This window comes from Primulina huaijiensis, chromosome 2 (genome assembly GCF_012295235.1).
Source record: "Primulina huaijiensis isolate GDHJ02 chromosome 2, ASM1229523v2, whole genome shotgun sequence".
Lineage (NCBI taxonomy): Eukaryota > Viridiplantae > Streptophyta > Magnoliopsida > Lamiales > Gesneriaceae > Primulina > Primulina huaijiensis.
This window is the reverse complement of record NC_133307.1, coordinates 27,932,499-27,945,860: the sequence shown is the minus strand read 5'-3', so window position 1 is coordinate 27,945,860 and position 13,362 is coordinate 27,932,499. Positions and strand designations below refer to the sequence as shown.

At 32.6% G+C, this 13,362-nt stretch overlaps 1 protein-coding gene across 2 annotated transcripts; it reads right to left on the bottom strand.

Moving 5' to 3' along the window:
• Nucleotides 1-9,937: 9,937 nt before the first annotated feature.
• On the bottom strand, nt 9,938-13,189 carry LOC140971264 (probable protein S-acyltransferase 4). 2 transcript variants are annotated; one of them, XM_073433444.1, is made up of 6 exons: nt 12,696-13,189; nt 12,035-12,229; nt 11,440-11,748; nt 10,907-11,128; nt 10,326-10,815; nt 9,938-10,032 (listed from the first exon to the last, which is right to left on the bottom strand). In XM_073433444.1, the coding sequence occupies exons 1-5, from the start codon at nt 12,750-12,752 to the stop codon at nt 10,333-10,335; spliced, it is 1,266 nt and encodes a 421-aa protein (XP_073289545.1). In that variant the 5' UTR covers nt 12,753-13,189; the 3' UTR covers nt 9,938-10,032; nt 10,326-10,332. The 2 variants fall into 2 exon arrangements, with proteins under 2 accessions (XP_073289545.1, XP_073289544.1); XM_073433443.1 differs by having other exon boundaries at nt 9,938-10,815.
• Between the last annotated feature and the right edge of the window lie 173 nt (nt 13,190-13,362).

The window sequence follows — 13,362 nt, the reverse complement described above, 5'->3', positions numbered from 1 at the left end:
ATTTTTGATTATTTTGATCCAATTGTTGACGTGAAATCAGATAACTCAGCAATTTTTGTTGTCAGTTCAACATTTTCTAATGTCACTTCAATTTTTCTAGTGCCATGTCAGAACTCCGCAAATATAGGGCTGAAAGCCAAAAAAAAAATCAAGGTTGGTGTACCAAAACAAAATTTTGAAAATTTTGTGGACCAAACTATAATAATCAAAGTTAGTGGACCAAAACAATTATTTACCCATTATCTATTATGATAAATAATACTTGAGCACCCTAGAATAACCACTTGTGGTCTTGGTATAATTTTGGATTTATTTAAAATTTCATTCTCACTCAAAAAAGAAAACTTGCAAGTCCCATATTTAATCATGATCCATTTTTTTGATTCGTTTTGAAAAAAAACTCGCCTCCATTCGTCTGCAAAACACAAAAGCATATATAAATAATTTATGTTGAAATACTTTAAAAATATAAATATATTATTTATTTACATAATATTCGTGTATTATCTTACACGCGCAACGCCTGAATCTCGGCGGCTAGTGTAAACCAAAGGTAAGCAAGCTCTCTTAACCAAGTGAGGGTATAAGGCAACACATAAATAAAAAAAATTAAAATAATAATAATAATAATAATAATGAGACGACTAAGACTAAATTATACTTGANTATTATTATGTATTTACATAATATTTGTATATTATGTTACACGCGTTGGCGACCAATGGTAGCACGCTCTCTTAACCAAATGAGGAGATAAGGCAACAGATAAACAAAATAAAGTAAATAACAACAACAACAATAACAATAACAATAACAATAACAATAATAATAATAATAATAATAATAATAATAATAATAATAATACTACGACTGAGACTAAATTGTGCTTGAATTATTATGCATGCTGTATATTATATGTTTATTTCAATATAAAATTCTTTATTAAGTAAAAGTGTTTTATAAAATAAAAAACATCACATGAGATTAATTAAGAACTTATATTAATATTTCATACCAGTTTAGATATTTTGACAAAATTAGAGACACGCGAAGAGATCAAAATTAATGGTTGAATATAATTAGTAAGAGCATAAGAATGTATAAATTATAATTAAGGGTTATTTATGCTATACGCAGTTGACTTTAACTAATGGCATGACTTATTGTTCATATTATTTTAATGTAAATGGTATTTTAAAAACCACATAAAGATATTATACAATATATAATATTAAATTAATTTCTTTTGCCATCCGAATAAGGGTTGGAAGAGACATTAATTAAAATTATAATATACGTATAGTATTTTAACATTTATTCACAAAATAATAGTAATAATAATATTTATTATCTTCGAGGTATATTAATTATATATTCTGGAAAATATTAAATTAATACAATTAAAATAAAATTTATAATTGTTTATATTTTTTATATTTGTGTTTCCTATTACAAATAAAAGATTAAGGACATGTTTGGTATAAGAGAATATAATGAAAATAGAATGAATATTCTGATTTCATTCATTATACTCAAGATTAATATGGTGTTGGAATGAGAATGTTCATTCATGGGTGATACCCCGGAATGATCCGGGTCATGGATAGTGTCCGGGTCAGTGATTTGGGTTATTCTTGATATGTAAATAAGCCGAGGCAAGGGAATAAGTCGGCAAGAAAGCCCGGGTCCTGGAGAGCCCGGGACAATGTAGGGATGAGCTTGACAGAGACACTCCAAAGAGTTCAGAAAAAACACGGGCCATTGGGATATCCGGGATATAACTCCCCCGGGTTATTAGATGCCCGGGCTCTCAATAAATTTCCCGAGATGCATTCTACCCGGGCCACTTCGATATGATTGCTGCATTTAATTACGCCGACATAGCAGAGTGTGTGCGGCCGACCTATCTCTGACACTAATACAAGTGGTTAACTAAATCAGGTAGCACTACTAAAAAAAGGCAAAAAACAACGGTTAAAAACCGTTGTCGTAGGTCAAATAAAATTGTTGTTAGAAGACCTGTGGTTAAAGAGTGTGCTCAAAGACAATAGTGAAAAACCGTTGTCATAGACGTCTAAAGACGACGGTGAAAAATCGTTGTCATAGGTATATAAAACCGTTGTTAAAGGTCATGTGGTTAAAGCATTCGCTAAAAGACAACGGTTTTGGAGTGATGTGGTAGTTACAATTTGCGACGGTTTTGGAGTGATGTGGTAGTTACAATTTGCGACGGATATCATCTTTAACCGTCGCTACAATTAGCGACGGTCGTAATTTAAACGGTCGCTAAACAGCGACGGTTTAATACACCGTCGCTAAATTTAGTGACGGTGTATTTTAAACTTCGTCGCTAATATTAGCGACGGTTTTGTATGCTTTCCGTCGCTAATTTATTCAGTAAAATAAAAAAAATTTCACTTTTAATATTTTAATAAATATACAAAAAAACTNTCGTGATAATATTTTTGTAATTTAAGTGTGCTAGGATTAGTCAATATTTGAGTATCTATCTCATTATTTTATTTGAGATGTAAGATTTGCAGTTTATCCAAAGTTGGGGGGATAATTATATCGTGTACAATATTTTTGAAGCTCAAGATTTAAGATAATATTGTGCATATATTTTGAACTTGAGATAATAAATAAGTCTATCACAATCCAATAATTAAATAAAGAATTTGGATATATGCAGATAAAGTTGGAGATAAAAATTCAAAGTTGGAAAGATTTTTACCAGATAAAGATCTAAGATTTGATATACCTGGATAGAGATTAAACAGAGGATAATATGATCTCTAAATTTCGAAATATCCAAGGGATGAATATTTAGATTTCGAAAAATTATCCAAGATAACGGATAAAGAATGATAATTATCCTAGATTTAAAGTTTGATTCAAAGTTCAAACGCGAAGATAATACACGATCAAGATAGCAGCCACCTTCCTATAAATAGGAGAAGCTCCCATTCAGAATTTACACCTCATTTATACATCAAATTTTTGAAATTTATCTCATTAATTTCGAAATTCTCTCCGAAAATTCTGCACGAGTCAGCAAAATTATGTCCAAGTTCAAAAATTCGTTTCTCTCTCTCCGGTACTCGCAATCCGATCTTCACCGTTCAGAATGTGCTTCCATATGTTTCGAATAACATATCCAAAATTCGGAAAAATCCAACGGTTAGTTTTTCGTTTATAGCCTTTGCAAGAAAACTGCTCAAATTCCACGCGGGAAACAGCATACCTACGGTTTTTCATCCATAAACAGGTTAAAAAGACTTTTCAAACCCGATCTTCACCGTTCATAATTTATTTGATATAATTTTGGACTTACTGTAAAAATTTGAGCCCGATCCAACGGTTCAATAAGGCACAATGAATTTTTCAAGATTGCTGATTTTCCGGCCGATGTGCTGTTGCGTTTTCGAAGTGTCGGTTGCATGATTATTTTATAGTTTCGAATTCTTCATGATTTCTTCTAGGTTTAAGGTAAGTGGGCAATTTTAAATTTTTAAAATTTCGTTTATGCATAAAAAGTTTTGTTTGAAAAATTCGGTCGAACACCGTCTACGTTTTTTTTAAATCTTGTTACGTTTTTGTGAGGACACTGTGAGGATTCCCTGAAAATGGGTGGAATTCCAACATATGGCCCTTAACAGTGGGATAGAACTGCTTTACGACCTCGCCCCCTTAGAGATTAAAACTTAGGGACTGACGTCAATAAACCATGAAAGGTGAAAAATTGCAGTGTTAAAATTATGAAAAGCATGCTGTAAATATATGTTATTTTCGAAAATATGAAAAATTTTATGTGGTGTTCGATATTTCTCCCATTTACTGAGTATTCCCAAAATACTCACCCCTTACTCTACCCTCCCAGATAAATCAGAAGAAGAAATAGAGAAAGAAGAATCAGACATCAGTTTTTGGGCTGATAGTGGACGCATGAAGAATTTTAATTAAGAATATGTTCTTGTGAGTTTTTAATTCTAGTTGTGAACGCTTCCGCAGATTTTTACCGTTTTCAGAGTTACTATTGTAAAGACGATTCCATTTTTATGGTATATTTATGATATAAACTGGTTTTGGTTTATACTGTACTACGAGGCTTGTTGTTTAGCAATTATGTGATTGTTGAATAACGCCGGTGTCGACTAACCCCGGTCTCGGGGCGTGACAGTCGCAAATAGCGACGGTTATTTTTTTAATTGTCGTCGATTTAAAATTAGCGACGCTTTTACAAGAACTGTCGCTATATTTAGCAATGGTTATTAAGAACCGTCGCTAAATATAGCGACGGTTGAGTATAAACCGTCGCTAATTATAAATCGGCGACGGTTTTACAAAACTATCGCTAAAATTAGCGACGGTTATACAAAAACCGTCACTAAATTTAGCGACAGTTATCGTAAAACTGTCGCTATATCTACATCGGCGACGGTTTTGAGTAAAACTGTCGCTAAATTTAGCGACGGTTATACTTCAACCGTCGCAAGATTTAAATTAGTGACGATATAGTAAAATCTGTCGCTATACTTAAACGGTCGCAAAATGTAATATTGACAACAAATTTGTAGAAAAACCACTTGAAAGACAACGGTTTGTCTTGAAGAAAAATGCTAATAGACTACAGTTTAAAAACCGTTGTCGTAGTCAAAAAAAAAACGCTCATAGACAACGGTTTTTAAAAACCGTTGTCGTAGCCCAAAAAAAACGTTCACAGACAACGGTTTTTAAAAACCGTTGTCGTAGCCCAAAAAAAAAACGCTCACAGACAACGGTTTTTAAAAACCTTAAAAATCGTTGTCGTAGATATATCAAAGACAACGGTTTTTAAAAACCGTGGTCGTAGCCCAAAAAAAAACGCTCACAGACAACGGTTTTTAAAAACCTTAAAAACCGTTGTCGTAGATATCAAACCTTTAAAGAAACTGTTGTCTTTGAGCTGATTTTTTTAGGCTACGACAAAAACCGTTGTTAAGAGTAAAAAGACAACGGTTTTAATTAAAACCGTTGTCTTTAATGTATTGTTAAAACCTATTTTTCTTGTAGTGTAGGCTGGATGTGACTAGTATAAGATTTGACATGTTAGAATAATAGGATATAATCAGTCGTCCTACTATAATTAATTATCAGCACAAAGAACGAGGTCATCATTACATTCTCTATTCTCTATTCAGATATTGAATGCACACATTTATTGTTCATTTATTACTCATTTTCTACACCAATCTCACAACCATCGCTTGGTTACATTGGTTCATAGATTGAGTCCTTCACTGACTTAAGCATCAGAGTGGTTACGTCGGATACCCCTCCGGCGCCCATTCCCGTGGTTACTTTCTTTTTCGCAGGTCTTCTCAGCGGCTCAAAGGAGGAAAGAAGCTTCTGGTTCATATTACATCTTGCTCTTATTTCATCCATCATATTGATAGCAGATTCGGTGGAGCATCCGATCCGGCTCATCCATTTCACCCGGATCGCATCAATGAGTATTCTGAATATTCTGATTTCATTCATGGCTAAAATATTATCATTTTAAAAAAGTTTAATCCGATTTTATACTTACAAAAGATTCGTATCTAATAATCAGTGACGGAGAAATTTTACTACAAGAAATAACATTTTAAATATAATTCCGCTTTTTTGGATTCCTTATAGTTGAAATATTGAAAAAAATGAGATTTTATTTTATTACAAGAAATAACATATATGTACATGTAAATCCATTGCACAGATTCTTTGATAATTTTGAAAAATCTTTCAATAAGCCTAGCTATATCAATATTTTAATTGTAATATAAGCCTTTTTTCAAAAATATTATATATAAATTAATAAGTATTTATTTCGTCCATTTTGGATGCTCCACTTTGTGCCATTAAAAAATACAAGAATACATATGAGCCGCATAGGTACCTGCAGAAGTATTCTCACATTTGGCCAAATTGGGCAAAGAAAATTGGTCAACTTTAATAATAATACAAGTATTTACAAGTAAATTCTATCTCTCTTAAGTAATTGGAAAAGACATAATTTATGAAATTTTATTTTTGGAGTCATTATGCATTATAATGTCTCAAATTTGGTGTATGTTTATTGGGAAAATAGTTCTTTTATCCATTAATTTATTCAATTTTGGATATTGATCAATTAAATCTTTAAAATTTGTTTTTGGTACACTAATTGTTAATTGTGGCTATTTTGATCTAATTGTTGATGTTATACGTCAATAATTTGACCAAAATAGCCAAAAAAATAAAAGTTAAATGTAGCAAAAATCAAAATCAAAGCAAAGGTACTTTGAGGTGTTAGTAAACGTCAGGTTCTACTTCAACTTCTATAACTATTAACCAAAAGTTATAAGCAAGATTGACATGATTTTTTTTCATTCTTCTTTTTTGTTAATGGTTTAAAGTTACAATTTGACATTTATATCCCTATCAAATTTATCATATTCCAAAATTGCTCTTAATTTTTATAAATATTTCTTGAGATTTTTTAAAATGCTAAATTATTGTATGTCAGTTTTTAAGAATTTCTAATGATACTAGTAACATTTCAACATATATTATTACAAGCATTTATTTTTTTAAAAAAAAAATATTTTTCATTTCCATATTTTTTTACATATTTTTTTACATTTATACACTTTTTCATGTGTTTTTATATTAATCTTACATAAATTTTCAAACATTCATATTATAAAAAGATATATTAATTTTGATATAAAATATTCAAAATGTAATAATAATAATATAAATACATTGTTAATGGTACGTATACTAAAATTTATACAAATAAAAAGATAAATGAAATATAAATTATAGATTTTATTGTAATTTTATTAAAAATTAAGCTTAGAAGCAAATTTTATCCAAATATTCAAATTTTAGCTTATATCAACTTTATACTTTTATTTTCAAACACTTACTATTTTTGTTTCTCACTCACTTCAAAATAATATCTAGAAAAATCACTTTAAAATAAACAAAAACTCTCTCAAACATTTTATATAAGTTTTATATGAATCAACTTGATATAATTTATTTAATCGACGTGACACATGCGTATTTCATATATACTCATTTTAACCAAGAATTTTTTTTTGGAAGTGGTGTAACCAAAGTTCGCAGCAGAAGAAATGAGAGTCGTTAATTGTGGGGCCCCAGGTCCCATGGCTAAATCGACTGCAAATTTTAGGAAATTTTGTATAAAATGTTCTATTCGAGTCATTGGTTTCATTTTCAAACATGATATTTATTCCTTTATGAGAAAATAAATAAATAAATAATATTTTGTTTCTTTTTTTTATATTGGAAAAGTAAAATTTTGTTATAGTGTGTTTGACAATTAGGATTTGAGAGGATTTCATGTGATTTGGATTTCAAAATCCTATTTTTACTGTTTGGCAAGGTGATTCAAAAAAAGAATTCGGATTTGTTTAGAATTTTATGGGATTTCATGAGATTTCAATGAGTATATCTAAATCCCATCAAATTTGATAAGATTTGGTGAGATTTGGATTTTAAAAACATACAATTACTTTTTTATCCAAATCCCATCAAATTTGATAAAATTTCTAAGGATAGCTTAATAAAATTTTAAAATTCCAAATTCGAATCTTTTTTTCTCCAAACAAAAAATTGATTTGTAAATACAATTTTTATATTTTAAACCAAACACCAAATGGAATTTCAAATATTTGAATTTCCAAATCCAATTCTAAATACAAATTCATATTTATAAAGAACCAAACACACTGTTACCGACATGCAAGTGAAAAAAAAAAAAAAGTACTAGGCCAAGGGCGTCCCGTAGTGCTTTTGATATAAAAATATTTAGCAAAAATTTGAATTTTAAAACTCAGAATTGATCAACAAATTCTAAATTCCCAACATTTTCAAACATATTTTCCGTTCACCAAATTAAACTAACACGTGATAAATAATTTGTTCTCACAAATTAGACAGTTGCGTAGTTTCTAGTCCAAATTAAACCATATATTAAGAAGTTGGGAGGAAGGAAGTTGTTGTCTAGCTTTTATCAATTCTGGGATATTGAGTCTTGTTCTTTCAGTAGCTCCTCGTTGGGAAGGACACGATCTCTTATTAACCAGCCGTTTGAACATTGATACGAGAGCAATCGATAAGTGGCGTTTATATTGTTGTATGGTTTAAAAGATTGGATTTATATCATTATTACTAGCTATAGTTTCATGATAAAACGGGAATGTGTGATATTGTTAGGCATCTGATTCAATTACTATTCCACTGAACCAATAAAATGCACTTTGTTGATATGAGTAATACATATCGAATCTTTTATGTCTCTCGTTCGGTTTTGAAATTGGTTCATCTATACTCCATGTCGCCCATTCATTGGTGCAGTTTTCATTTTCAAGTATTAATCACTCATTTTTGTGGACTATGTACTGATGTACCACACTTGGAATTGCGACTCCGGGTGTCACATGCTCACATGCTACCTGTCACCCCATCATTGGTGAGTTTTCTATTTTTCATGTATTAATCACTCATATTTTGGATCATGTACCACCCTTGGAATTGTGGCTCTTGATGTCACTTGCCCATCAGCTTCCACTTAGTTCATCCCCAAACCACACCGTACTATGAGAGGTTAGGCTCTAATATAATCTGTAACACTCTGATTCGACGACTGTCCCGACTAGGTCTTTCCAGCGTGCTTATGTCCTTACTTACACGCACTGTGAGAAATTTCTGAAGAATCACTCATCCTAGAATTATATCAAATCAAGCTCGCTTAACTTTGGGGTTTTAAATGACGAGTTCTCGAAAAAATATGCACCTTATTGATATGAGTAGTGTCTATCAAATATTTTATGTCTCTCATTCAGCAATGAGATCAGTTCATTCATTATCCCCATCGTTCAATCATTGGTGGGGTTTCCATCTTTCAAGAATTAATAGCTCATATTGTGTACCATATGGTATTCTTGGAATTACGCCTCCTGGTGTCACACACACCAAAATAAATGACAATAAATGACCGTAAACAATTATATTTTTAAAAAAATCATATGAAATATTTGAGAAAAATCACGGATGTTCAACCCCTCTGATAAGTTTAAGAATTTCATATGTAACAACGTAACATGATTCGATTTGTTTACTTGGTTTAACGGAGATCAAATGTTAATTAAGTTTAACACCACCAAAAGTTTTATTCCTAAGTAAAATTATAATTCAAAAAATCAAATAAATACACGCCAAAAGATTTATGGCAAAAACTTGTGTGAGACGATATCACAGGTCGTATTTTGTGAGACAAATATCTTATTTGAGTCATCCATGAAAAGGTATTATTTTTTATGCTAAGAGTATTACTTTTTATTGTGAATATCGGCATGATTGACCCGTTTCACATATAAAAATTCGTGAGACCGTCTCACAAGAGACTTTCTCAATATTTAAATATCATGAGTTATTTTACGATATTGATTTACGAATTATGACCCATAATCACTGCACTTCGGGTGCGTATGGGCACGGGATAAACTCGGGATATATGCAGTGGACTACAAGCCACATATACACAAGTAAACATGCAAGAGATTGTAGACATGCTCAAACAGAAAAAGTTTTGTGGAATTCGAACTTGAGAGTTTAACCCAAAGTTCATACACTCAACCATTACTTCAATTAATTGTTTCCCATAATTTCATGTCTCGAAATTTGCATCGAACAATTAACTTCAAGGATAAATGAAAAACGGGACATGGAAATAAGTAAAAAGACGATATTGAGGGGGAAAATTTTGAAACCACATAAAAATTACCATAAATCGGTCTGTCTACAGTTTTCAATCTTAGTGTTGCAAGATTGAACATCATATATTATTCCTCGACAAAGCATATTTAGAAGTTCAAATATTTCTGCTGCAAGCTTGAAACTGCTATGAATCTTGGAACGAACGAAAATCGCTCCTGTTCTAGCATAAATCTGAATTATCATCGAACACCAGAGATCGTTCGGCTATCTCATGTATCAACTCTGGAAATAAAAGCATTGTAGATATGTCCTTAAACAGTTTACGACTGCGAATGAGCTCAAGGACAGATCTCGCCAAATTACTTGCTCCATGATCTTAAGAATACATAACATGTTGACTGAAATCACATATTCCGAACAATGTTCGAACTTGACCACTTCTTTAACTGACATGCATTAGCATTTATTCCACACATTCAGAACAATGTTTGAAGTTAACTAATTATGTAACTGACATGATTACCATGTTCAAGTCGTCGTTGCACGTTGTTTAGATGTGTAACAAGGAAGGTTACCTTTATTCTACCGTTGAACTGATTCTGTGGTTTGTTCGGATAGTACATCTTGCCTTTTCTCGTCTGCATTATCCTCAACTTCTATAGTGGAATTAGTCGTGGGATCGTTCTGTTCTTGTTCGATAGGAATGATGAGCTGGCCAGAATCAGTTCTTTCAATCACTTCCCTTGGTTTAATGTTGTCGACTATGTCATCATATGCCAGATTATTCAAAATCTCAGGAAGTGTTAACCCGTGTTCCTCGCCAAACTTTGATGACCCCATTTCAATGTCGATTTTTTCTTTGGAGCTTTTCATACCTCCCATGTCCATGAAATCAAGATCCGTAGGTTCCACAACCATGCTCTCTTCTTCACGAACAAATGCTCGAAAATCATTCATCGAAGGTGGGATCTTAGAGAAAAAGACTTCTTTGAGGTTCTTGATCATCCCTTTGTTATATGGATTCTCCTTTTTGTCATATCGATATCTGAAGTTCTCGTATGTAGTCTGCATAAGTAAACATTTCAAAATTTTAGGCATAAACAAACTGTCATTACAGTTTTTGTATTTACTCTTCATAATTTGGAAGAAAACTCACCTGATTCGTGCTAATCAGATAGAAGTGGAAAACTGAGAGACCACCAACGAACCAGACAGCAATGAAGCAGTACACGATGAGTACAACCGATAAAACGTCACTCGACATGGCTTTCAATACATTGCCTTCCGGTCGGACAATGTTGATCCAAGAGACAACAAATACATAAATGCATAAAATCGTCGAAGTTGATACAAACATGTAGAAGAACCTATAATTCCGCTGCATAAATACAAATCAATAAAAGACGACACTGTCATAAACACGAGCACAATGCGCTACCGTAAAATTAAATTCCATATTTTTACTGATGTAGCAATTTAGGCAAGCATAAAACAAGATTGTTCTCCTCAAGAATTTAGATCAGAATCAAGTACCACTATTTGTACAAAAAGTTATGGCTAACGTAACTATTGAACTCAAATCTTTTAAAGTATGCCAGGACATCTGAAAATAAACAACATACACTTGTTTTGAACTGAATGTTTATATGCTAGCGATCAAAATTTGGTAACAAACATCAGAATACTCACTATACCAATGCATTGACCAACCCATGGACAGTGGTGATCGAATCTCTGAACACAATTGTTGCAGATGGAGCAATGAGATGCACGAGGTGGACGGTAGAGTAAACATGTGTCACAAAATTTCACTTTGACTGTGTGCCCGTTTACGACGACATCTTTCATTCGAGGAAGTTTCAAATGAGGAGTTCTACCATTGACCCATTCCATTGAAGGAGTGTTTATTTCAAATGTTTCGTCAAACTCGGGAGGTTTTGTGTTTCTAGGGACGATTCCAGGATCTCTGCTTGAGGTGAGGAAGAGGAAGATTACAACCTGCAAAAGTATATAGGCATCAAGGTTCAAACCTTCTCACCAAAGCTATTCTATAGATCTCTTTACCATTTAAGGAGTTGAATATGTTGTCTTAGGTTTAGATATATAAGCGTAAAATATGACGAAGAAACGAATAAAACAATCAATAATGCGAAGAAATATGTCTCTTGCTTTCTATAGAACAGTTCTTCAAGCCGAGCACCTCAATTTTCATAATAGTGTTATCTTCATTTACGAATAGTGATCTACACCAAAATTGCGAACCGATTTCAAGCCGTCAACTTACCAACACCGTTAGCACTATAGCCACAATAAGTATTGGATACCAAGGATTGGCATTCTTGCCTTCTTTGATGTTGTGTTTGATGACTAACAGAATCTTTATACAAAACGCGAGGGCCGGACCAACGATTAAAAACGTGGACAAGAACAAAGAAGACACATCGGGTCCGAAGATCAGTCTTCCTCCTAACGAGAATTTCTGTAACAAGTGAAACAACACGATGAACAAACCAAATCTGCAACCATCATAAACGTACAATTATGCTACTGTACATACACCACACCTCCACTCGACAAAGATCGGTGTCATCAATATTTGCTCCCTTCAATTTACACTAGGAATGAAGTAAGATGAAAATACTTGCAAGAAATACATACTAGCATGCACACACAGAGCAGCACACGTACATCTGAATCAAACAGGGAATTTTGAATCTACACTTGAAAACATCACAAGGGCTCTTCCGGTAATAAAGTCCAAACGCATCAAATGAAAAATCCAATAATGATCCTAAAATATACAGTTCATAACTTTGATCTTGCTTCCAAGAGGCAAAGATTTGATTAAAAAAGCATTTTAAAAAAAAAAACAAGAAACATTACGTATCAGAGTCAATAATACCCGAAACGATCGATTAAAAGAACCATAATGTACAAGAGATTACATTGCTTCCCCTCCAAACTTGATAAAGCCTCCTCGGTTCGGGCCTTCCGAGGTCCATACAGATTCAATGCAAGAAACAGACAACCCAGACCGGCCACAAGAGGTTCCTAGTTTTCCTTTTCTTTATGTTTCTTGGCAACAGACCACCCTTGAAAAAAAAAACATTAAAAATCCCAAAGCTCGTGTCTTTTCATCGTTATCTGGTTCATTCAGTGTTTCGACGGTCTGAATTTCAAGAAAACGCGAGAAAGAGAGAGAATCGGCCAAATGTCGGAAATGGGATGATCAAGAAACAGCTGCCGTTAGCTCTCTTTGTGTCTGAAGAAGACGGATTTCCTTATGAAGAATATTTGTTCCCCTCTTTAAATTTATTTCGTGTTTTGAATCTTCTTTGTAACTTATTATCTTTTGGTTATTGTGTTAATTCCCTCTACTTTTCCGATTATCTGCTTTTACATGTCTTAATTTATAATCATATGATCTCAGTTATATTCTCTCTCTTCTGGCAGATTGCGCTGCCGAGGCGGGGCGGAGGTTCCAACCTCTGACCTTATTTCCCGGGTAAGAATGCTTTATTCGGATTTTAATTAATTTTGTCTTTTACAAATTTATTTATTTTATATATATGTATATATATAATATATATATATATATATACACACACACAA

Excerpts from the sequence above, each read along its gene's own strand:
- LOC140971264 (XM_073433443.1), bottom strand. The coding sequence starts at position 12,752 with ATGGACCTCGGAAGGCCCGAACCGAGGAGGCTTTATCAAGTTTGGAGG. Across the intron at positions 11,129-11,439 it reads TTGGTCAATGCATTGGTATA|CGGAATTATAGGTTCTTCTA; the intron begins GTGAGTATTCTG and ends GTATTTATGCAG. Across the intron at positions 10,816-10,906 it reads ATCTGATTAGCACGAATCAG|ACTACATACGAGAACTTCAG; the intron begins GTGAGTTTTCTT and ends TTACTTATGCAG.